This window comes from Marmota monax, unplaced genomic scaffold, assembly GCF_021218885.2.
Source record: "Marmota monax isolate L192 unplaced genomic scaffold, Marmota_monax_Labrador192_F-V1.1 WCK01_AAM20220418_F8-fsc00098, whole genome shotgun sequence".
Classification (NCBI taxonomy): domain Eukaryota; kingdom Metazoa; phylum Chordata; class Mammalia; order Rodentia; family Sciuridae; genus Marmota; species Marmota monax.
Window position 1 is genome coordinate 6,992,220 of NW_026694639.1, and position 27,151 is coordinate 7,019,370.

The 27,151-nt window shown below is 32.6% G+C and overlaps 1 protein-coding gene across 4 annotated transcripts in view; it reads left to right on the plus strand.

Moving 5' to 3' along the window:
* The window catches only part of Mindy3 (MINDY lysine 48 deubiquitinase 3), a 78,456-nt gene that overhangs the window by 3,493 nt on the left and 47,812 nt on the right, over positions 1-27,151 (plus strand). For 2 of the 4 annotated variants that reach the window (XR_006846868.2, XM_046423024.2), the window contains exons 2-8: positions 7,602-7,681; positions 11,477-11,537; positions 13,177-13,350; positions 16,409-16,460; positions 17,341-17,455; positions 20,704-20,777; positions 21,869-21,948. Coding sequence is in view for 3 of the 4 variants with exons in the window: in XM_046423024.2 (XP_046278980.1) it covers positions 7,602-7,681; positions 11,477-11,537; positions 13,177-13,350; positions 16,409-16,460; positions 17,341-17,455; positions 20,704-20,777; positions 21,869-21,948 (636 nt within the window). In the remaining variant the exon portion in view is untranslated. Of the gene's footprint in view, positions 1-7,601; positions 7,682-11,476; positions 11,538-13,176; positions 13,351-16,408; positions 16,461-17,340; positions 17,456-20,703; positions 20,778-21,868; positions 21,949-27,151 lie in introns of those variants that run through there. The other 2 variants (XM_046423025.2, XM_046423026.2) reach the window with 2 other exon arrangements.

Sequence of the window (27,151 nt, forward strand, 5' to 3'; positions counted from 1 at the left end):
AAATTCCAGCAGAACCAAAACAAACTACATTTAATAACAGCAGAATTAATGTTATAAATAAAAACATCTGACTTGAAATTAATTGTCAAATTTGGCAGACTTTCTATAAAGGGTTAATGGCCTTTTCCTCAATATTTTTGTAGCAAAAGCAGCCATACTGCATTTATAAAGCATATGAAGACTGTAATTTTCCAATTGCCAATCTATATTATAAATGCTCAAACTATTTCTCCCTCCTTCCAAGCTTTTTTGTTTCCTTGTTTCATGTGAAGATTAGCCAGAAAGGGAAAAACAGTTTTGCTATTTATAGCAGTTCCATGTTTGGGGATTTTTTGGAGGGTGAGAGTGCAGGTGTTGGGGAGGTGGGGCTGTGTTTGATTGAAATTAGAGTTCTAGGTTTTTAATATTGGGGACAATATTATATAAAATGAAAAAAAAAGTAACAAAAGTGAGGGGTAAGTTGAAAATGTAAGTATGAAATGTACTAAGAGTTAATTCCTTTGGGTTCAAATTTGATTGGGAATTATTACAAAGGGATTCAATAGTATTCTAAAGTAATAAAATGATATATCAGTATCATTCATTTTTTTCCCCTCAAAGTGAGTATAATGCTATGGATCACATCATTTCAAATATTTTATTGTTGGAAGCCTTTTATTTAAGTATAGTTTTTCCTTTCTCCAGTACACCTAAGTCATAATTTATCTAACAGATTTTTAAAATTAATTTATAAGCACATATGACAAAATTAATTCCTTGATAGTTTTAACACATAATGTATTTTTTTGTGTGGTTGTAGATAGACAGCATGCCTTTATTTGTTTGTTTGTTTTTTTATTTTTTATGTGATGCTAAGGATCCAATCCAGTGCTTCACACATGCTAGGCAAGCGCTCTGCCACTGAGCTACAGCCCCAGCCCCTAACGTATTCTTTTTTATTAAAAGACTTTGAAGTGTCTCATAGCATCATATTTCTATATTATGCTTTACAGTTTTTGAAAATTTATTTAACCCTTACAAACTTGAAAGATAACAGAAGACAAGTATAGTTGCCCTCATATTTTTTGATAAGAAAAGTAAGGTCCAGTTCAGATATATGACTTAAACAAGATCATCTAAGCTTGTAGTAGTCCAACAAGTCTTTCTATGGTCATGTTTACATAGAATACAAAAATTATAGAGGCCATGCAGTTGTCAACTGTTTTGAGTAATGTATAATGTATAATAAGTCATGAAAATGAGACTGAAAAACTTCAGAGGTTCATGGCTTAGGTTTAAATTATAAAGAACAGACTTTTCTGTGGTTTATAATATTGTGATGTGATATAAAATTGTATATTATAATCAGTGGTTAAATGGGTCATTTCAGATCTCATCAGAAAAAAAAAGACAGTTTGTGATATGTTAATTCCTTTTAAAACTAGGATGTAATGTCAGTATGAAAACCCTTGACAAAAAAAGTAGCTCAGTGTCCTAGGAAGTTCAAACTCAAAATCTTTTAAAAGCCTACTTGATATAGTCTCGTTGAAGGATAAAATACTTAATTTCTATTTAGCTAACTTCATTTCAATTTAGGCTTTAATAGCATTTGTCATTATCAATTAATACACTCAAATATGCATACTGGAATTAAGCAGAATTTATATAAAGCATATCTACCTAGAAATTCTCTCCTTGGTATTTTAATAGCCAAAGTACAAAAGTGATTCATTGCTATGTAATTTGAACTATCAATTCCACCCATGGATCCGGAAAATTGCATTATATTATTAAGAATTTTAAGGAAGGTTAGAGTCCATTAGTAATTCACATTTATTACATACACAGAAAGTTGAGCAGAGCCTATTTGTTTTGTCTGCACTTAAGATGTACAACACCAGGGGTCCTTTCCTTATTCTCATTGGGCAAATAACAAAGACCTCTTGATTTCACCTCTTGTTTCTAAGTTGCATCTTGAATTTGATTGTCTTAATGCAGTAACTAGCACCCTTAGTTACACTTGGCCTTGCTAAATTTTCCCATCTCCTTACCAATTTCCTCTTCTGCATTTATCCTCTTATCTAACTCTCAGTCAACTGTGTATTGCTGGAGAAAATTGTCCAGCATTAATACAAATGTAATTAAGTTCAAGTTTAGTCCTTGCTACTTCTTAGTTCTTTATCCTTGTTAGCTTTTTCAGAATTAGCATTTCCCTCAATTCTCTACCCTTCTCATTTCTCTCACTTTTCAATAATTAACATCTATTCACTTCTTTGCCCATGTTTAAATTAGAAGCCTTCTGAAATTCATCTTGTAAGCTAGCAATTTTCAAGTTTTTTGAGCTTACTCAAAAATTATTGAGGGCTTCAATATAAATAATGCAAAATTAATAAGCCCCTGATTATTTTTGCATTTAAAAAAATCTCTCCAATGTCCAGCTTGCTGGATGACTCCATTCTCATATTTGCTGTCCCAGTTCAGTCTGTTCCAATATATTGTTTTGATTGAAGTTATGCAGAAAACTCAACTTCACACAGATATGTAATTGAACAAGTTATAATTGAATAAGTTATAATAACCATTGATATTATTTGATACCACACCAAAACTGAACAGGCAGTAGTCTTTGAAGTTGGCTGCAATCTGGAATCTGAAACCACAACAATGAACTTTTCCTACTCAGTTAAATTGAAATCCATTGATTGTCTTGTACTTTGACTGGATCTCTTGCCTGTGCACTAATTTGTACCAATGGATTCATTTGGAAATTATTGGCCTATTGCTTATGACAACCTTTTGAATGTATTTACTTCACAATACCACCACTCATCAGAGAATTCTTTAAGCTTTGAGAAACTGTCAGATTCACACTTGTAGATAGTTTCCCAGGTATTGTTTGAAAACTTGAAATTTTATTACAATAATACTGCCAATTATTTTCCTTAATTTGCCATGCTAACTTAATTCATTTATGAGAAAATATCAGAAACCTAAGTCTGAGTAATTGTATTTTATTGCTGGTTCTTCATACTAAAAACACAAAAACAAAACAAACAAACAAACAAAATCAATAGCAACTGAAACCCTGAAACCAGCACTCATTTAAGAAAGTAGCAAGGTTAGTTTGCAATTCTAAAAATTACACATGTGCTTTTCCTTGAGGTAACTGTAAACCATCAGACTTTGTAGAGAGGAGAATTGCTTTATGGATAGTTTCCATTTTGTCACACATAATACTAAAAAGAGATTGCATTAAAGGCCTGATTTTAAAAAGTTAGCTGTTTTTACTATTTCAGGGCATTCTTAAGTTAGTTTGACTATGTGTATGGTTGTATTTACTACTACAAAATTACTAGTACATTTTGACAGCACTACCTTGATATATGCTAATGAACAAGCAGTTTAACCCACTTCGCTTTTGTACCATTACTGTGAATGTCAACAAAGTTAAAAGGACAAATAATGTCTTAATATTATATTACAGGAACTATTTTAACTTCTAGGGAGCCCCCTGAAAGCATCACTTCCAGAGGATCTGTGAACCATATTTGAGAATCTGTCTTTAGCCCACCACTACCAAATTATATTTTTTCAGCTCTCTTTTAAGAATTGGAGTCTTTAAACTTGCTTTTGCCCATATAAATCATACTCGTGCCTCCCTGCCTTTCTTATAACACATACCCTCAGTCTACGTAAATATTAATTCTTTATCCAGCCACCCTTCAATGGATCATCCTTTTTATCTTCTGCCAATTTTTTTCAACAAATAGCTCATTTTCACTATTTTTCCTTCTAATTTGAATCACACTTCAATCCTTTAAAGTTTGGCTATTCTCTCCAGCACTGCAAGTCCCCCCCCCCCAACCCCCTAGTGAAAGGTTTAATCCAGTTGGTTGTCTTTATTTGGCAGCATTTATAACAGTTGACTACTCTTTGCTTCTGATTTTTTCCTTCCCAGAACCTGTCATGTTTTTCTCTTACCCTTATTTTTCTAATCTGTCAGTCTACATTGCTGACTCAGCCCCTGATCACTTCTTTAATGTTTCCAACTTCATTACCTTTGTGTGTGTGCTCATTTACATTAACTGACGTGTTTCAAAAGATTGTAATTGCTCTTTCTAATTCTAACTTCTGTCCTGAGCTCCAGACTACTTCTGAATGTTGCTAAAAGGTCTCAATTTTTTTGAAACTGAATGTGGTCTTCATAGAAACAACCCCCACTCCATTATCTTCCTTTTGAAAACTTCAGCAAGCATTAGTTGAATAATGGCAATACACCATACTGTGGAAAAACAGTGTTCAATAAAATGGTCAAAATACCTGTAAGGTAAGGTGGACAATGAATAAATAAACAATATAATTACAGATTACAGTAAATAATCATTGTGCTGGAGGATTATAGGAGAGACGGATTGGATTAGGAAATATTTCTCTGAGGAGTTAACTTAGGTCCTGAAGAATAAGAATGATTTAGAGAAGAGAGTAGGGGAAAGAGCATTTCATGCAGAGAGAACAGCAACCGTAGAAGCCCCTGAAAAACACCTTGGGATGTTCTAAGGATCTAAGGTCACTGCAGTGAATGAAAGAGTGAACTGAGGGCTGGTTGGATTGGTAGATCAGCCTGAGTCTTTAAACTATTAAAAGGAGTTTCCATTTTATTCTAATTGGATTGAGAAGTCATTGAAATGTTTTAAGCAGATTGTGACAAAATCTAATTTTCATTTCTAAAGTATTCTGTCAACTCTGGTGAATAGATGGAATATATGTGATTTAAGGAGATAGGGAGGAAGTGGAAGATCTGTTTGAAAATTTTTAACAGTATTTTAGGTGAGAAATTGTGGCAGTTAAATGTACATGCTCGAGATTATTCTGGATCCTTGAAACGATGAAGCCTAAAAGAAATCAGAATTTTTTAGAGAAAATGTTAGCAGGTGTTTCAAGCTAAGTAACATCATTTACAGAGGGTGAAAAATGGAATATTTGAAGACCTGAAAGAAGACCAGTGTACCTGGAGTCTAAAGAGGGAGAACTGTCTGGGGTGAAGGAGGAGAGATGGGCAGAAGCCAGTATACACCACCATATTAAGGAATTTAGACTCTGTGTCTGGAGTTCTAAACCAGGCTATGTTTGGGGACTTCCTGGTTACTCGAAGTAAAGAAATGCAGGGAATAGATGAAATGGCCCAGGTAGAATGTATAGGATAAAAAGAGCAGAGATCCTAATGCTTGCACCTGGGGGCCTTCCACAGTTAAAAAGAGCTGATCTGAGAGACTGAGAAGAAATAGAAAAAGGAAAACACAGAGTAAGAGGGACCAAAATTCAAAGAACAATGATACTTCAGAAGTTCTAGTAAGCATTTGAGGTGATTCTCTGGGAGGTTAAGTAAGATTTGGAAAATAGCCTGTATTGGTCACATTGATGAACTTGGGTGAGAATGCCTTTGGTATAGTCATAGGTTAAAAACCAGATTGGTGTGAGTTGAATAATGTGTGAGATAAGACAAGTGAGATACTATATCTAGTTGGGGGCCTTTGAGAGAACAAAAATGAGGAAGTGTTGGCTGGAGTTTTTGGTGGAATCTTAAAGATGTTTGTAAAATGTGAGATACACGTTTAAATGCTGCTTAGAAGAGAGACTGAAGGAAGAGAGAAGGTAGAAAGGAATGAGTATGTCTTGTTTCAATTGTTATCACCATCTTAATCTAGAAACCACAGAGACAGTTCTAATTTCTTCTATACCAAGGCTTTGCTCCACTTACACATACTAATCAAAACTTAATTTTAATTATCTCACACATCAACCAAATCTTAATTTTGCCCCATATATTGTCTAAAATAGTTTTTCTTCTCCACATGAATGTTGCTTTTATTAGGTTGGCATCTCTGTAGGGCTCTTGAAACAACCTTATCCCGTTCTGGTTCTTCAGCAAACATGAAAAACATTGAGTGATCATGTGACTACTAGAAGGTCTTGCCTGGTTGAATGCTGGTTTGGTCCTTTGCAGTTGGAACCTCTTGTTATCTTCAGCTCCTCCCATTTGCCATCTCCTCCAGCCTACCCCATCCTACCCTTTAGCTACATTAAATTTCCCTCTGATTCGTAAAATTTCCCAGCTCTTACAATGCTTTTTCTTTTAATAAATGTTTTTACCTGAGTTTCATTTGCCCATCCTTTTTCCCCCCACCAGAGTCTTATTCAAGATCAGTCTCAAAGTTATCTGTTATGACTTGATTCAGTCAGAATATATTGTATCATTCTTTAGCCAAGGCACTTTCTTCATTCTCTTGTTACAACATTAACTTATTCCTTTTAGTAATCTTCTATTTGCATGTCTGTCTTCAACTGGATTGTTGTCTTCTCAAGACTAATGATTGTAACATTTCTGAATATATCCTAGAGGATTGGTATAATATCTGATGTTCGTTAAATATGTGGTGGGTGAATGACTAAGTTGTAATCAGTAATGAACTTTGATAGATTCCTAGCATGTGGAATTTTAAGAATAAAAACAGAGGCCTAGGGAATTGAAATGCTTTCCTTCAGGTTATCTAGAAAATAACTGGATTCTTCAGACTTCTAGCTCAGGCCCTTTGAAGAACTTCTGTAGTCACTACCAATCAGTGCAGGTAGGATAATGTTTACCTAAAGATAGAGCTAATATAATCACATTTATCGTCTATAGTGCCATTATTAATTTACAGAATGTGACTCAAAGATTGAAATAATAGAAAGATATGTTTGGAAGGAGTCCTAAAAATTCTGTTGGAATTCAGTACATTGTCTAGTCTTCCTTAGAATAAATTAAATAATTTAAAAATCAGGGGCTAAAGGTGTAGGTCACTGGTAGAACATGTGCTTAGGTTTCTTCCCCAACCTCAAAAAAATAAACGAAAAACTAAAGTCAGATTTAGTGACTTTATGACATTTGCCAGTAAATGGGTAGAGCTAGAGACTATCATGCTTAGTGAAAGAAGCCAGTCCCAAAAAGCCAAAGGTCAAATGTTTTCTGATATGTGAAAGCTAACCCACAGTAAGGGGGTAGGGGTGAGGGAAAGAATAGAAGTTCAGTAGATTAGACAATGGGAAATGGCAGGAAAGGAGTGGAGATAGGAAAAGGAAAGACAGTGGAATGAATCAGATATAATTTTCCAATTTACATATATGAAAACATCATAGTGAATCCCACCATCATGACCATCCACAATAACTGAATCCTAACTAGAATAAGATATATTCGATACTTGTAGGATTATATCACAATGGATTCTAATGTCATGTATGACTAAAAAGAAGAAATAAATAAATTTTTAAAACTTTATTTAGTGTCCTTTTACTCAGTTGCACACTTCATCTTCCTAGAGTGGTCCCTAGGTGCAAAATTATGTGTGTGCACGCATGTGTATAAATTCACTTGTGTGTACTTGGGAGGGCTAACATTGATTACATAGCTTTTTTCAAAGGGCTTTTTGATGCTCCCAAAAGTGAAGAACTAATGTACCTGATGACATGTAGGTATTTGCTGTTCTTATAAGTGAATGTTCTTGAAACAAAGTACATGAAAAATTCGTTTAGCTGCTTTTTGAATTACATTTTTAATCTTTGCTACTTGCTTTCATTTTTAGGGTTTGTGTTTAGTGAATCAGAGGGATCTGCATTAGAACAGTTTGAAGGTGGCCCCTGTGCTGTTATTGCACCCGTTCAGGTAACATAGACTACTTTACCAACTCCTTAGAGGGACATATTCAAACGTTTCATATTTGGCATTTTGTTTTCTAATGTCTGTACTCTATATAATTACGAGACATGGTCAGTTAATTATTTTGCTCATATAGATTTCTATAAATATCCAAAATAAAAATGAATTCAGGACATGGGTGAGCATGGTGTACAGCAGTAGCTTCTTCTCTGTTTTCAAAGAAAAATAATAGGACTTCCCCAACTTTCAAAAACGTAGGAATCATTGATCATGACACTTTTATGATATAAAGAACCTATTGAATAATAACATTTTATGCCTTACATAGGAACAATCAGTAATTATACTGTTTTCATTTGTTCTTTGTATAAAAATTATTTTCTGAAAAAGTTGAAGATATGTTAATATTTTCATAGCCTAAAACTTAAAGTATTCATGTGTTGGCATTACATACTACTTAGGCTATAGCTTTGGCCTTTCTAAATAATCATAGCATCTGATTTCAAACAGTTTCAGAAATTGTCTTTGCACCAAAGCTAGGGCTTATATGAATGTCATTGATTTTAAATATGAATGTTTTTGAATTTGAAAGACTGATTTGTTATAAATTCTAACATTGTTAAAGAATTTTCAGTTTACTGGTAATGCTTACAATATCTGAAAAGTACTGCAACTTTAGAATTGTTAAAAAGAAGCTCTAATTTATTGCTTACATTTTTAATCATGCTTTTAAAATATATATTTAATGTGATATATTTACTACTCACTGGGTATAAAGAATATATTCCTGTCAGCTGCAAAGTAAGTTTTTATCTCAAACATTATATTTCATATAATTTTACATTATTAAATTTAAAATGTATTTCTCAAAAGGAAAAAATTCCCTCATGATGGATTCCAAAATGTGTCCTTATAGCTCATTATTTCTTTGAAGAGTGAAGTTGACTGTAGAGTTGCATTAGTAAAGTTATAAATTAAGAAAGATGTGATGTCTGACTCTTACCTCAGAATTAACTGAATATTTAAAAAGGAATTCAACCATAAGTTAGTGATTATAGCTGTTGTATTGAGTGAGTGAAGCATATTTTGGTCACTAGTAAGAATCTTACCTGACCTGAATTTGGAGATGCTTTTATAGTCTATATATAAATTAGATTTTATGAACATAGCCCCACTTGATCAGTAATACTACCCTTAAATTTTTAGCAAAAGTTTATGAATGTGGAGAAATGCACAGGAGTTTAAAATTCAGTATATATCCAGATGGTAGTTAATTTTATAAGTGGGGTGATTTTATGTAACAAGGATAAATGTAATGTTAAAAATTCTGATGTACTACCACAAGAATGGGAAGTTGTTACTCCATGTATGTGTAATATGTCAAAATACACTCTACTTTTGAGGTAATGATTTAGTTTAAGAGGCACACAAATCTTTTCAATCAATAATATAACTTTTTTTTATTAGTGTTTCAATGTAAACACCAAAACTAAATCATTAAGAATAGAATTGACAGATGGGGTTGCGATTGTGGCTTGGTGGTAGAGCATTTGCCTAGCATGTGTGAGGCACTGGTTTTGATTCTAAGTACCACATACAAATAAATTAAATAAAGGTCCATTGACAACTAAATATTAAAAAAAGAGTGTGACAGAAATGATTTAGTCTAGATATTAAGTTAGACTATAAAATTTAGAATATGATGATACTAGTTTTTCTAGCACCATAATAATAGCATGATAACAGCACCAAATCTACAACTTCATCATAAATCTTACCTCATTTAGCAGTTTATTGAGTTTATTACATACGATGATTTTTAAAAAAGAACTAAACATCAATGGTGAAATAAAATGAAATTTCATATAAATGCCATCGATATGATTTGTTGGCAGTTTGAGGGGGAAAATTAGTTTAGATCTGATACTATATACCAAATATACTTTGAACTGTTTAATCATAGGAAGACCAAAAAATAATATATTGTCAGTGCTTTAACAGAAGGATTACTTTAAGCTCAGTTATATTTGCAGTGACCATTAGCAATAAGGGGGTATTGTCTTTCTAATGGAAAGAACCTGTAAAAATTGGTTAGAAAAACATAGAAGACCTCAGTGCTGAAATGGACATAAATATGTAGTTGTAGCAGGTAGGATGATACTGGACTAAAATAAATAAATAAATAAACAAACAAACAAATAAATAAATAAATAAAACCCCACAAAAAACAAAACAACAAAAAACCCTGCTGAGAATCCAAGAGAATGAAAATTAAATTGTAACTAGAACCTATTACCTACTTTTAAAAATTATATGAAATTATAATTGCCAGTGCATATGCAGGTAGGATGATGCTAGCATACTCATGCACTGCCAGCTAATACAAATTTAACACAAATTTGAACTTTGATTTTGGGAAAGAATTTTACACTGTAATTGGAATCATAATCAGATTTTTTTCAGTAGTTGTACCTTCTATGAATCTTTGTTAAAGTAATAATCATGGAAAAATCTGAATTCAAGAATAAGATCATATTTATAGTATCAAAAAATTGCAACAACCTAATGTAAAATGATTTAAAGTAAATTTTGGCAGCTTGATAGACTTAAGTACTACTTAGATTATATTTATGAATTTCTATGGAAAAATAGAAAGCAATGTGCCCATTATGATTCTCACTTGTAAAAACAAGTGTGGGAAAAAGACCATAATAGAAATACTGTGCATCACAGTGGCAACAATGGTTGTATTAGTGGTGAAATAATCTTCACCTCACTTCCAAAATTTTGTAATGTAGTTATATTAATCCATTTTATGGTGGTTGTCATTTTGGGAAAATTCAGAAAAACTTGATTGTAGTATCTGTAGGTTTTATTGCTATGTGAATGTTATTGAATATTAGTTTTATTGTTAATTGTCTTTCAATCAGCAGCTTATTAGGTGCCAGGTACTGTGCTGAGAGTATTACATAAATTTTCTCCTAGAATCCTCACAGCAACCTTCTAAAGATTGTGCAACCGTTATTTTTAGTAAAGTAATAGAACCAGGATTCAAATCTAGGTTTGTCTAACTAAAAGCAGTCTTTAGTCTATTTTTCTAATGCTTTCAAACACATGTGAGTGAGAATCGTCATAGTAACTTATTTTTCTTGGATCTGCCCTTTAGAGATTCAGATTCAATAGATGCATTTTAACCAAGTCAGGTGAACTATGAGAGGGAAAATCTTTACTGCAAGCAGATGCTTTCTGTTAACTAACCAATTCAGTTGACTTATTGAAGGGAAAGATCAGAAACCAGTTTGTTTTTGCTTTCAAATCTTATAGCTTTTTGAGTTAAACCAGAAAGTTAGGAGAGCTCCTTATGATTAATTGATAACTCTAATAACAGTATTTCTTTTATCACACATCAGAGATAACAGGACCACTTTTGTGTTTACATTTCTTTTACCCCAACAAATCTAAGGGAAATGTAGACTTGTTCCTGTTTTGTAGGGCCCTCACTTACTAAATGGAACAGAAAGTTTTGTAATTTCCAATTATGTGTCTATTATTTGAGTCTATTCTACATAGGAGAAAATATGTATTGGAGAGGAATGTATATCTAGAATCAAATTCATAGTAGTATATTCCTAGTAAATAACCATGCACTTACTGTTGAATGTGAAGGGGAATCACTTGAAATTTTTATAGAACTATTCAAAAGATCAGAAGGAAGGGCAAATTAATTTTTCCCATTTTAAAAATAAATTGATAAGAGGTATGTTTATAATGCATTCTAATTCATGCTTTAATTGTATAAAGGCATTTCTTTTGAAGAAGCTCCTGTTTTCTTCTGAGAAGTCATCTTGGCGGGATTGCTCAGGTATAACAGCCATCTTCTAAAACTTTTATTCCATCCTCTATTTTAAAAAAGATCTATGCAGCATTCATCATCAATATTTTAATTAAAATTATCTATCTTAAAAAGTAAATTATCAGTTGGATATTTTTTCCTGAGGTTTATTTTTATAATGTTTCATGAATAGCAACTCAAAATTTTAAGCTGTTTATTTCCAAATTTGATTTTCCTAATAACTAAGAGATATAAGACAGGGTAGTATGACAGAGAAAAACCTTTGGCCTCTTGCTGAAACATACATTTCCTAGAACTTTGTGATGAAAATATACCATAAAGAAAGATCATTATGGCCTTTATATTTTGTCTTATTTAGCTCTGATCGACAGCTCAGAATTATATTTGCTTCCCTGCATCTTTTGGTATAATGTCTTACACAATGCAAATACTGCAAATAATTCTCAGTCGAATTGCAAATGGGGCTCTCATAGCATCTGCAACATGATTAAGTCAGAGATCTATAGTACTACCTGATAATAACAAACATTTGCATTCCACTTGACAGTTTATAAAGATCTTTCCTTCATTTACACAATTTCATGTGAACCTCACAATAACATCTGGAAGAAGGTAGACTATATTATGATCGCAGTTTTGTATGTAAGGACATAACAGCTTCCATTCCAAACCATGACTGTACTAATGATTTTGAATTTAAGAGTTAAGGTGTCATACTTATATACATGTGTACTTTCATTTCTGAAATGCAAAATTTTAGTAAAACTATTTAAGAGATATTTTCATTTATTTTTCTTAATAAATCTTTATTAATAAAATTTGTACTTCTTGCACCAAAATATATTCACTTTGATACAAACTCGTAAAGCATTGTCATAAAGGTCAGAAAGGCTTCAATAATTATAAAGTAGATGACATAGTTCCTGTGTTTAAAGACAGTTTAATTCATTAGGAGAAACAGAAAGCTCCTGAGTCATTGAATATGTAAACAGCTTATCCCCTTTATTGGAAAGTTTCAGAAAATTGTACTACTTCTGAAAAGTAACACAGCTTGAGAAAGGCAGGGTTGGCTAAGGTTCAGAGAAAAATGGTCTGTGTGTTCTAATGCTCAAATCACTACAATAGAGTGTCAATAACTTATGTATTATATAGCATAACCACAATGGCCTCTACTAATGTAATGAATTGTGGTCTTATATTTGCTGACAATGTGTTACCTCATTTTTCTTATTCCTGTGGGATAGGATGAAAAGACATTAGAATTCAGAAGAAAGGATAAAAATAGAGGTCTCAACAGGCCTTGATGGTTGTGCTTGGTTCTGCAGTAGAGGAAACTTCAGGTTAAATGCTACATTTGCAGCTTTAGAAGCATGATCAAAATCAGATTATTCCAAGTGGCATATTCTTTCTCATAATGTTTAATTCTGAATTTTCCAGGACTTTTTCTATCAATGATAGTATGTAAAGTGATGATGTTTTGATCCTGAAGCACACCATAGAATAATTTACCATCTGTTATTCTTGGGTTTTCCACATTCTTAAAATATTTGATTTTCAATATTAAATCAAAACATTTTTACTATTGTTGTTCATCATGGGATTTTTTTTCTGAAAAAGCTATTATAACTTATACTTTGATTATTTTTAGAGGACGAGCAGAAGGAACTTCTTTGTCATACCTTATGTGATATTTTAGAAAGTGCTTGTTGTGACAACTCTGGATCATACTGCTTGGTTTCATGGTTAAGAGGAAGGACAACTGAGGAAACTGCTAGTATTTCTGGGAGTCCTGCAGAGTCTAGTTGCCAAGTGGAACATTCTTGTAAGATACATTTTTATTTCCTGAAATAACTTCTTATGCTTTTGTTTTAATGAAACTTGAATTTTTTGAAGAAAATCTTTTTTAAATTTCATAACATCTTTCTAATCGAAGCTTAATTAATAAATCTTAATATTTTCTATTTACCTTTTGATTTTAACTACTAGTAGATATATTTTTGCAAAAAAATTATCTCATAATGATCTTTTAAAGTTATAGATAACTTCTGCTTGATAGCAATCTCCCTTGAGCTTCAGAAATCTTATTAAGAAAGTTAAAAGAACAAAAATTTGTATACCTTAATTTCAGACGCCTTAATGTTTTTCTTTAGCATTTAAAGTAAAGGAGACATTTGATATCAGTATATTTCTTTTCTTTAGTTGCTTTCTAGAGCAAAGATGGGGACATTTTTTTCTTAATTACGTGCTGTTTTTTCGCTCCCGAACTTTTTGGTCATTGTTATGTATGTGGATTATTTTAAGGTAATTTTAATTATTGCTGAAGTTTTTCATACAGCTATTCTTTTTCCTACAAATTATGTATTCTGTGGCATTTAGCTTTTAAAATTTTTTATGTGATTGACCTAAAAACTGTCAGAGTAATGGGTGGATTCCTCTAGTGGTGTGGAAACTAGATCACATAAGAGTTGCTTTTCTGATTTGCAATTGAGGAATAAACTAATAGGTGATTTTTGATAAGTGCTTCTATTGGATAAGTGACTTATTTTACATGTAATGCATTCCATTTACTATAATCTCTATAGAAATTATTTAATAAAATTTGATGGCTTTATTTTTAGAAAGTAAATTTCAATTGCTTCTAGAGACATCTTACCTTCCATATAGGATTAGTTGTGAGGCACCTTTGCCTCCTGGACTAAAATGTCCATGTGTTGTCATTGTCTTCTTTCTCTCACCTGTGCAATTAAAATGACTTAAGCCTGGGAAATTCTAATAGTACATTTGCAAGGAATAATTTTTAAAATTTAGACAGTTGAGTGATGTACCTTTTTGGGCCTTTCCAACAGAACTCAATATTTTTACCGCTGATAATGACATTTGAAGACAAGTTGAAAATATTCACAAGGATTATAGTAAAATATATCCATTAATATTGTTTTGGAATATTTTCTACATTTCACCAGGTTGCATGTAACATGTTTAATAGTTCCAGTTAGGATATTAAAAATTTGAGAGGAGAATAATTAAACTATTTAAAAGGCATTTTAAGGAATATGTACTTAAAGTCAGTCTGTAATTATATGAGAAACTGTTAAGCACTTTTTAATGTGATATTTTTCATTAGAATCTTAAAAATATGCTGTGTGCTCACCATGGACTCTGCTGTGCATCCTGTAGTGATAGGTTAAACTGCCCTGATTATATGCCCTTATCATGCGCGGGGTTTGCTACTTTAGTAACTAATTTAAGTGGGCATTATCATATTGAATTCCCCTTCAAAAGACAGGCTACAGTAGTTTTCCAGTTTGCTTTGTGCCTCATTAAGTTGACTTGACATAAAGCCATATTTGAACTCCATTTTAAATTTTGTGTACATTTGAACCGTTTTGTTAACTGAAAATTTGAGAGCTTACCTTAGATAATGAACTGAATTTAAATTAAAATTTTTATTCCATATAACAATCTATTTTACCTGTTCTTTATTCCCAGTTCTTTTCTTCTTGTGTTTTATTTCTCACCATCCCTGCCTGCTAAGCTTTTTATTTTGCTTGCCTTTTTTTTCCTCTAAATTACTATCTTTATGTCTACTTGCATAGTATACCTAGTAAAATTATTGTGATAATCAAGCCCTTTGGAAAAAGTAGTCTAGAATTTTTAATTTATCCTAAAATTGCAAATGTGAAGTGTTTTCCCCTTCATTAATATTACATTCTATACATATACAAACATTAATTTCATTGGCTTATGTGGTGTGTATATTTTTGGCTTGTTGGTAATGCACACTTGTTTGCAGTAGTGAATACTTGGGTTCAATTTCAGTTTGTTTCCCATATAAACCTAAAGATTATTTAAATTAATTCATTTGGCCTTCTAAAGATTTTTTAAAAATTACTTGAAACATTTGAAAATTAAAACTGTGCTATGTAAAGCTAGCATAATGTGATATTTTTAAATTGTCAGGAAATTTTAAAAATTTTGAACTTATAATGAATCAATTTCCCAAATTCACAAGAATGTATATTTGAAGCTATTAAGATTCACTTTATAAAATTCTAAAATTATTAATTGTGAAAAAGTAGTCATTGTATTCAGTTATTTTGAAAGACTTTATCTTGAAAGACTTTAACTTCCAGGAGCCAAGACTGAGTTTAAATCTCAGCTGTGTGTTCTTGAGAGAAGTCTTCTCTGTACCTCATGTTCTTCTTCTGTAAAATGGAGAACAGAGGGTCCTTATAATGATTAAATGAGGCCAGACCTGGCACTTGGAAAGCACTTAAGCATCACCTTTGATTAAAATTCTTTCTTTGATTTCTTGGATATTTTAAATTTATACTTGTACTATATTAATAGTATAATCTATGTTACTGAAAACTTCTCAACAATTACATGAATGAATACAGAAACAAACTTAAAGCTGTTGTTGAACCTGTGTAACTTCAATGCTATGCGTTTTTATAAAATTTTCTTTAATAATGAAGCATTAAACTTAAAGATCTTATAAAGGAGGAAGCTGATGATTTTACGTGGAACCATAAGCTGAAAGATAATTTGAAAGTGAAGGGCACATGACAATGGTGTATGAAGCACTGATTGTCATTAGTTTCTCCTTTTTTATAAAATGTCCTAGTGTAACTGAATTGAAAATAAATGTCTGTTATTTACCCTTCTACATTCTCAGTATTATATCCATTTTAGTTATACCATTGTAACTAAGACGTTGAAATATAAATTCATGTTATAGTAGACACTAAACAGAACCTTAAGGGAATAAAAGAAATAGGGACATTTTTTTATTGCTTGAAAGTATTTACAGCCTGCTGTGTGTATCTTGTGTCATTTATTTGCCATGTGTAGTGCTGAAAAGTGTCTTTTATGTATAGCTGCCTTGGCTGTCGAAGAGCTTGGCTTTGAGCGATTTCATGCATTAATTCAGTAAGTAACATTGGAACATTTAAAATACTTACTTTGTGGACACATTGCCATTCTAAGTCTGTTCATACTGTGGATTCTTAGATTGATATAGCACTGTGCTACTTAAACACAAATTTAAAAATCCCTTGCTTAAGGATTTTTTTAACTGAAAAATATAATTTATGTGTATATTTAATTATTTTAAGTCCTGAATTAGCTATCCAAGCACACTTAAAAATATTACAAGCTTTTTCATCATTACAATGAAAAAAATATGTTAGCCTAATGTTTTTCTGACTTGAATTAATATAAAATTTTTTAGTGGATAAACACTAGAATTATTGCCTGTGTACCAAAATTTTTCTTTAATATTCAAAATGCCTATTTCATTAAAGTGTTTAAAATTTTGTTACAAAATAAAAGGTAAGGATGGCTATGTTGATACAATTATAGGTGGCATTGGGAATTAATTTATTAGAAAAGAAGCGGCAAATGCAAACGATAGTTTTAGCATTGAGATAATTGTTAAATAATTTTCAGGCTTTAAGAGATAAAATTTTCATCATTATTAAACACTTCTTTAAAGAGAGCCACTCTATTCTCTAAAAAAAAAAAATGTATATTAAAGAATTTTATTGATGCCAGGCATTTCACCTAAAAGATGAAGAGGGTCCCCTACCGAGTAGATGGTTTGTTTTAATGGTATATACTGTATAGAGTGGGAGTTGGCAGAAATAGAATTTGCTTTTAATAGCTAAACTTGTATTTGAAAGTTCGAATACTTACAAAAATCTCCTGTTTATATGTATGTTTTAATGTATAAAACAATTTAAATTTTTCCCATTTGTGAATGTAGTAGATCTCATTATGTTACTAATACTTAATTATTTTTCCCCCCCAGAAAAAGATCATTCAGAAGTTTATCAGAATTAAAAGATGCTGTCTTGGACCAGTATTCAATGTGGGGAAACAAATTTGGAGTATTGCTTTTTCTGTATTCTGTGTTACTGACAAAGGTTTGTTTAAGAAGATGCTTCTTCTGCCCTTTATTAGTTTAGTACTGTTTATCCTGCTGTGATAAGTAATTTTTTGCTGCTGCTGGTGCTTCTAAATCTCAAAATAAAAATCACTTAGGCTGATAATAAGAAATTAACTCATATTTTCTCTCCATTCACTTGTTACTTAACCACTTTGAAACTTTCACCTCTGCTTTTCTGTACTGCAGAAGTTAGCAATGATAATCTTTATGAAATGGTGTCAGTTCTTATGAATTTTGCTTTCTTTGATTTTAGCAGTTTTTGGCATTGACCCCTTATCCCCTTCTGGGACTCCCACTTTTTTTCTTAACTTATCAATCATTGTGCTAGTTTTCTTCTTATGCCTCACAATTCTTTTTGTTATTGTTGCCGTTGTTATTTTCTTCGATAGCTTCTTTCTTTCTTAGGTGTTTTCTGCTTTCCTTCTGAATTTTGGTATTCCCTATATTTCATTCTCTAGATTCTGTATGCTTTTTATTTTGTGAATATCTCACTCTCTCAGCTTTATGTGTTTCATTCCAATATCTATACTTCTAGTCCTGCCTTTTTTCCCCCAAATGCCAGTTTTATATTGCCAGTCACTTGTTAGTCTCAGTTGAATATCCTACTAGATATATAATGCCTGAAATCAATTTTTTTCATTTGAAAAATGTTTATTGAGCATTGACTTTATGCTGGGACTTGTGCTTATTATAGTATGAGATATTTTTAATGGCTCTATTCAATGTTGTGAAAAAATTACATGTAAATAATTATTTTCTGGGACTGAAAATTGATGCAACCATGATGGAAAGCAGTATGGAGATTCCTCAGAAAACTGGGAATGGAATCACCATCTGACACAGCTATCCCACTCCTTGGTTTATATCCAAAGGACTAAAAATCACTGTACTACAGTAATGTCAATGTTTATAACAGCTCAATTCAAAATAGCTAGACTATAGAAGCAACCTAGATGTCCCTCAATAGTTGCATGGATAAAGAAAATGTGGTATATATACTCAACAGAATATTACTCAGCTTTAAAGAAAAGTGAAATTATGGCATTTGCCAGTAAATAGTTGGAGTTGGAGAAAATCATGCTAAGCAAAATAAGCCAATCCCACAAAACCAAAGGCCAAATATTTTCTCTAATGTGCGGATGCCAATTCACAATAAGGCGGCAGGCACTAGGGAAGAATAGCATTATCTTAGATTAGGCAGATGAAAGTGATGGGAGGGAAGGTGAGGGGAGGGGATATAGGATAGGAAAGATAATATAATGAAACAGACATTATTACTGTATGTATATTTATGACTACATGACTAATATGATTCTGCAACATGTACACTTAGAAAAATGAGAAATTATATCCCACCTAGGTATGATATATCAAAGTGCATAAATGCATTCTACTGTCATGTATAAATAATTAAAACCAAAAATTTTAAAAAACAATTATTTTCATTTTGGCAGTGAGTTTGGTGTATATTTGCATGTGCAAAGCGTGGTGAGAAAATAGAAGATATGCCCAAGTTTATGAAGTTGAATAATGGGCACACATCTTATAGTAGAGATCACTGATGGATATAGGAATTTTATGAACAAATAAGTTTTGTGTAAGGAAAAGCTGTAATAATTTCCAAGCAGTTGGAGCAGCAAGTCTCAAAGGATAGGTTTGCGACAACATAGGTTTAGGAAACTGTAAATACTCAGCATTACTCCAGCATAATATGCCATATAGCTAATGTGAAAGATGAGACTGAATACTTACATAAAAGAAGTCTCCAAATATGAAGGTCCTTGTATATCATTCAAAAAATACTTCAGGTTTCATCTGCTCAAAATTGGCAGAGAAAAATAATTGAAAGTGACAAAATCTTTTTATTGATAAAAGAACCCTTAAATTGGAATAAGAGTTTAATGAAAAGATTTGTTGTATGAATATAAGTCTAGAATAAAAGTAACCATAATAGTAGGTATTGGAACAGGTGAAGCCTAAATCAGGACAATGACCATAGAGTGAAAAAAAGAATATATTTAGAGATGAGTAATACAAATAAACCAAATATTTGACTTACTGAATATAAATGAAATAACCAAAGTACTTGGGAATTGGGTAGTTGTTGTGAATGGCACTAATAGTGATGTCTAAGATGATTGGTGTGTATATGTGTGTGTGTGTGTGTGTGTGTGTGTGTGTGTGTGTATATATAAATAAACAAACTTTGGGTGCTTCCTCTCTCTCACCTTTTACAGCCAATAAGTTATCATGCTAGTTGTTCTTTGAGCTACTCTTTGAAATGATACCTCCTTCCACCCCAGTGACTGTGTCCCTTGTTCCTGTTATTCATTTTGACTTTATCATAACTTGCTTTGTGTTGTTTACAAGGATGGCAAGTGCAAGATCATACAAATTTTTGTTTCCCTACAATCATTAAATGTTTACACATCATTAAGTGTTCTGATATTTGATTAGTTATTTTTACAACCAATAATGTGATAGAACCAGTGGTTAAAATTAGGTGAATAGCACAATGTGTATCAGTTTATCTGTGTCATTTTGGAGTTGATGAGGTTAAAATACCTAGATCTTATACTCCCATCTAGAACTTTTTCAATTTGGGTGTCCTCTGGGGGGATTAAGTGTAAGGAAACTGGTTTTCAAGAAAATAAACTTTGTGTCCTCCTAATTTATATTTTATTTTGTTGCTATACATTTGAATTGCTAATATTTGGGGAAAAGCCTGATCATAAATAAACTTTCCATTTTCTTATGTGCCAGTTACATCTTTTGTATATTTAATTTATATCTGTTGACAATAATATGTGGATTTATTTAGTACTGATAAGTTTTTTAATGACCTAAAACAAAATGAGTTGTTTTAGTGGGTATACTAGGTTTTAATTTAATTTAGCCTAAAGTAAATATTAACTTTTGTATTAAATAAATTTTTTCTTCTTCTTGAAAGTTAAATATTCTCTCTATCCTCTCTAATGAACAATGGATTTATTACCTACGAGTCTATTAGTGTTCTTTATGTAGAGCCCATGAAAGAAAATGGGTTTTTGAGGAACTAGTGCTTATAGTTATCTCAAATGTACCCCCACTTCAAAGCTGGGTAATTCTTTGAAAGAAAGATTATGTAAATGTATTTTATTAAAAGTTATAAACTGGTCATTTTTTAAACTACCATAATTTCCATTTTTGTTTTTAAATTAATTCTGCAAATTCTTGTTTTTTTAGGGCATTGAAAATATAAAAAACGAAATTGAAGATGCAAGTGAACCTTTGATAGATCCTGTATATGGACATGGCAGGTAATTAACCAAACTCTCTGACCTCCTTTGAGAACTTTAGTTTTTAGGAACTTACGGTAAAATGTGAGTGAGGTAGATGAATTTCTTGTTAGTAGTGTTGACAGCATGGAATCTGTGGGTTTGAGCAGTCTTGGGCTTTCTGCATTGCTTTCCTTCGTGCATTGCTTTATGGATTAGATGTTAGCTTCCAGTTGACAATGCATTGTGTCAAGTTTTTAAGATAATAAGAGGTATTTTTAACAAATTCTGCTTTGTTTCATTTATGAATTTTTTAAAAAAGATTTTACTATTTTTGAATTTTAAACAACATCCTTACCTATTTGAAAATGGTTTCTTGTTTGGGAGGTGAAAAAAAAATCTCTATTTCCTCTGGGGCCACCTTCCTCTCAAGGTTTTTTAATAGCCCATTTTTAACAAAATTAATAGAACAGCGATACATCATCTGCCCTCCTTCCCTCCCTCCCTCCCTCCCTTCCTTACTTCCTTGCTTTCTTTTTTCTTTTTCTTTTTTCTTTTTGTAATGGGGAACGAACTCAGAGATACTTTACCATTGAGCTATATCCCTAGTCCTTTTTATTTTTCTATTCAGAGTGTAAGTTGCTGAAGGTCTTGCTAAATTGCCTGCCCAAACTGGCCTTGAACTTGCAATCTTCCTGCCTCAGCCTTCCAAATTGCTGGGATTACAGGTGTGTACTACCACACCCAGCTGATAGTTAATTTACCTAATCCACGAGTCCTTCTTTTTAGACCATTCTGCCTCAGAGGTTAAATTCACATATCTTCGATCAAAGACAAAACACATTAATAATTACATATTTTTAAAGATGATAGTTAATTATCTATCATTTTTATTCATTGAAATATGATATCTTAAAATTTGTTGAATTCATATGATTATATAGAATAATAGTTACCATTGTAGCAATGCATTTAACAAGACTAATTATATAAAATGGAAAATATACTCCCCCTAACTTTATTTCTTAACATGATTTCATGTAAAAAATTACTTTATCCCTTACCATAGGAATTACTTGACTTGAAGACTAGCTTTATCCATATTTTAATTGCCTTTTAATTTTTATTAATAGCCAAAGTTTAATTAACCTCCTACTGACGGGACATGCTGTTTCTAACGTATGGGATGGTGATAGAGAATGCTCAGGGATGCGTAAGTATATTTGTTTGTGTTTGCTTTATTATTAATACTTCAGTAGAACACAGTTGATTATTATTCATCTATGCAGTGGCTGCACATGATTTAGAAGTTAGGGTAAGTGCTTTCTGATAGAAGAATCCTCTACAGTTGCCAAGACACCATGGCATCAAGGATATAAATTCAGAGCCAAGCAATATTGGGGTTCACTTCCAATGAAGTATGGCTTTAGTCAGGCTGTTGAACTACTCAGGCCTTTTATATTCTCTAATATGATATTGGGATTGTAGGACTAACTTCTTTAGAAAAGAAATAACAACTCTATACAGATAGCACAGATTTATTTGGAGACATATTGCAATTGTTGCTTAAAATGGAGGAAAATTACAGGTTATTGTGATTTGAAATATTTGCCTGAAGAGCTTAGTGGGTTTTCCTATTACTTTTAATAAGCATAGTTTCCTTTAAAATGCTGGGCAAATTTCATTTTATTACTGGTCAATATAAATTTTTTAATTTACCCATTCACCTTATATTAAATAACTACTGTTTGCCTCTTATTGAAGTGTTTAGAGTAGGACGTGAAGCCAGATAGTTCCTTTATTTCGCAGGCAAATTTATTATACAATTGTTTCTAATTTATAATTACATAAAACTCATCAAACAGCAAAGCAAATGTTATGATTGAGAAAATAAGTTACTACTTTTTGTTCCCATTTAAATGATTCTTAAATTTTAGTTTTTCTCAATTTTTAGAAATATGTATAGGTAACAGAAGCATGAAAGGATACAGTGTTAAGAAAATTAAAATTTGTGGAATGTCAGAATTTTATTTTATTTTATTTTTTTTTTCATAACTTTATTTTATTTATTTATTTTTATGGGGTGCTGAGGATTAAACCCAGTGCCTCACTTGTGCTAGGCAAGCACTTTACCAAGAGCCATGGCTGGAGTTTAACCACAGTATTTTTTATGCAAAGAAAAGTATTTGAGTGCAATTTGAGAACTGCTTGGCAAGATAACATCACTTGAATTTTGACAAGTATGTAACAAGGATTATGACACTTTCTTTGACATGTTGAAACTGTCAGTTCAATAGCAGTTCCTCTTCCTACTTCTTTTACATATTTATATATATGTAAATTCATATATTTGTACATAAAGGAAGGATTCAGAATATAAGGTTTATTTTTTTTTATTTTTATTTCTTTTTTAATTTTTTATTGTTGGTTGTTCAAAACATAGTTCTTGATATATCATATTTCACACTTTGATTCAAGCGGGTTATGAACTCCCATTTTTACCCCATATACAGATTGCAGAATCACATCAGTTACACATCCATTGATTTACATATTGCCATACTAGTGTCTGTTGTGTTCTGCTGCCTTTCCTATCCTCTACTATCCCCCCTCCCCTCCCCTCCCCTCTTCTCTCTCTGCCCCCTCTACTGTCATTCATTTGTCCCCCTTGTATTATTTTTCCCTTTCCCCTCACTTCCTCTTGTATGTACTTTTGTATAACCCTGAGGGTCTCCTTCCATTTCCATGCAATTTCCCTTCTCTCTCCCTTTCCCTCCCACCTCTCATCCCTGTTTAATGTTAATCTTCTCATGCTCTTCCACCCTACTCTGTTCTTAGTTACTCTCCTTATATCAAAGAAGACATTTGGCATTTGTTTTTTAGGGATTGGCTAGCTTCACTTAGCATAATCTGCTCTAATGCCATCCATTTCCCTGTAAATTCTATGATTTTGTCATTTTTTAATGCAGAGTAATACTCCATTATGTATAAATGCCACATTTTTTTTATCCATTCGTCTATTGAAGGGCATCTAGGTTGGTTCCACAGTCTTGCTATTGTGAACTGTGCTGCTATGAACATCGATGTAGCAGTGTCCCTGTAGCATGCTCTTTTTAGGTCTTTAGGGAATAGACCGAGAAGGGGAATAGCTGGGTCAAATGGTGGCTCCATTCCCAGCTTTCCAAGAAATCTCCATACTGCTTTCCAAATTGGCTGCACCAATTTGCAGTCCCACCAGCAATGTACAAGTGTACCCTTTTCCCCACATCCTCGCCAGCACTATCTTATATTTGATAAAGGGGCTAAAAGCATGCAATGGAGGAAGGATAGCATCTTCAACAAATGGTGCTGGGAAAACGGAAATCCATATGCAACAAAATGAAACTGAATCCCTTTCTCTCGCCATGCACAAAAGTTAATTCAAAATGGATCAAGGAGCTTGATATCAAATCAGAGACACGCCGTCTGATAGAAGAAAAAGTTGGCTATGATCTACATACTGTGTGGTTGGGCTCCAAATTCCTCAATAGGACACCCATAGCACAAAAGTTAGTAACTAGAATCAACAAATGGGACTTACTCAAACTAAAAAGTTTTTTCTCAGCAAAAGAAACAATAAGAGAGGTAAATAGGGAGCCTACATCCTGGGAACAAATCTTTACTCCTCACACTTCAGATAGAGCCCTAATATCCAGAGTATACAAAGAACTCAAAAAATTAGACAATAAGAGAACAAACAACCCAATCAACAAATGGGCCAAGGACCTGAACAGACACTTCTCAGAGGAGGACATACAATCAATCAACAAGTACATGAAAAAATGCTCACCATCTCTAGCAGTCAGAGAAATGCAAATCAAAACCACCCTAAGATACCATCTCACTCCAGTAAGATTGGCAGCCATTATGAAGTCAAACAACAACGAATGTCAGAATTTTAAAAAACTATAATGGAATCTAGTCATTTTTCTATTTCAGAAACTTAAGAACTTGAGAACTAACTTCATTTCCATTTTAGTCATATTTTTAGTTACTATGACCAAAAGACCTTTAAGAACAATTTTAAGGAGGAAAAGTTTATTTTGGGGGCTCACAGTTGCAGAGCTCTCAATTTATAGAGGGCTGATTCCATTGCTCTGGGCCTGAGGCAAGGCAGAATATCATTATGGAAGAGTATGATGGAGAAAAGTGGCTCAGAGCATCCTACCAGGAAGCTGAGCTCTAGAGAGAGCTCTCTTCTCACCAAGGAGAAATATATCCTAAAGGCACACTCAAATGACCCACCTTCTAGGTATACCCCATCTGTCTACAGTTACCACCAGGTTAATCCTTATTAAGAAGTTCATGTACTCATTCGGTTAGGACTCATAACCTAATCATTTTACCTCTAAACCCTCTTTCATTGTCTCACACATGTGCTTTTGGGGGCATCTAATATCTAAACCGTAACTATTACTGCAAAATTATTCACTTAGAGGTAAGGTTAGAATGAGAGCCTAGTTTTGCTAATTTTTGGCAAGTGTCACAGCATAAGGAGTGAAATTCATAGAGGGAAATAGTCATTTTGTTGCTCTGTTATCTGTAATTAAGCTTATCCTCCTCTTAGAGCTTTATTCTGACATATAGCTGAAAGCATTTCATCCTGCCTATTAAAGATCTATCAGTCTCTCTTGATTACATAGGCAGGTTTCTTTGTTCTCTCTCTGCCTCTCATGTTGGCTTGTGCTCATCCCCACTTTCTTCTTGCTTTACAGAATAAGTTTGTTAATTATGTAAGTTTTGGTTCTTGATATATGCAGATTCATCCTTTTGTGATTCTTGAAATATTGCCATTCAAGGCTGTCATCTTGCAGTGAATACTTTTAAGTATTAAACCAGAGACTCTGTATCTAATAGAAGAAAAAGTAGGCCCTGTTCTTCATCATGTGGGATTAGGCCCCAACATCCTTAATAAGACTCCTATAGTGCAAGAATTAAAACCAAGAATCAATAAATGGGATGGAAACAAACTAAAAAGTTTCTTCTCAGCAAGAGAAACAATCTGTGAGGTGAACAGAGAGCCTACATCCTAGGAGCAAATTTTTACCCCTCACACCAGATAAAGCATTAATCTCTAGGGTATATAAAGAACTCAAAAAGCTAAGCACCAAAAAAACTAAAAACCCTATCAACAAATGGGCCAAGGACCTGAACAGACACTTCTTAGAAGAGGATATACAATCAATCAACAAATATATTAAAAAATGTTCATCACATCTAGCAATTAGAAAAATGCAAATCAAAACTATTCTAAGATATCATCTCACTCCAGTCAGAATGGCAGCTATTATGAAGACAAACAACAATAAGTGTTGGCAAGGATGTGTGGGAAAAGGTACACTCATACATTGCTGGTGGGACTGCAAATTGGTGCAGCCAAAATGGAAATCAGTATGGAGATTCCTTGGAAATCTGGGAGTGGAACCACCATTTGACCCAGCTATCACTTTCCTTGGTCTATACCCAAAAGACTTAAAAACAGCATACTACAGGGACACAGCCACATCAACGTTTATAGCAGCACAATTCACACTATCTAAACTGTGTAGCCAACCTAGATGCTCTTCAGTGGATGAATGGATTAAAAAAATGTGACATATATACACATTGGAATATTACTCAGCAATAAAAGAGAATGAATTCATGGCATTTGCAGGTAAATGGATAGTGTTGGAGAAGATAATGCTAAGTGAAGTTAGCCAATTCCAAAAAGATGCCAAATGTTATCTGTGATATAAGGAGGCTGACTCATATTGGGGTAGGGAAGGGGAACATGGGAGGAATAGATGAATTATAGATAGGGCAGAGGGGTGAGATGGAAAGGGAGAGGGTAGGGGATTAGCAAAGATGGTGGAATGTGATGGTCATCATTATTCAAAGTATATGTATGAAGACATGAATTGGTGTCAACATACTTTATATACAACCAGATATGAAAAATTGTGCTGTATACTTGTAATAGAATTGTAATGCATTCTGCTGTCACTTATTTTTTTAAAAAATAAATAAAAATAAAATAAAATAAATCAAAGTTCAGCAATGACTTTGAAATATCCTGGAAAAGAAAATAGGCAGAGTATATTTTTTACATTTTTCCTTAATCATTAGGAATATTGACTTGAAGTTCAGTTACCTGAACTTAAGATCAAAATCAATACATTCATTTGGCATTTATTAGATTTGTTTCCTGATAACATGGTTGGAGATATGTACTGTAGGAAAAATTAGAGTTACTACTTTAAAATGCTTAGACACGTCACATTACTTCTCTTAGTTATTTTTTCATATAATATGAAAGTAATATCTTCCTCAAAGGGTTGTAAAAGTTTAGATCAGATTTCTAAATGTCTTCGCCAGCTAATAGAAAAAACTATTTT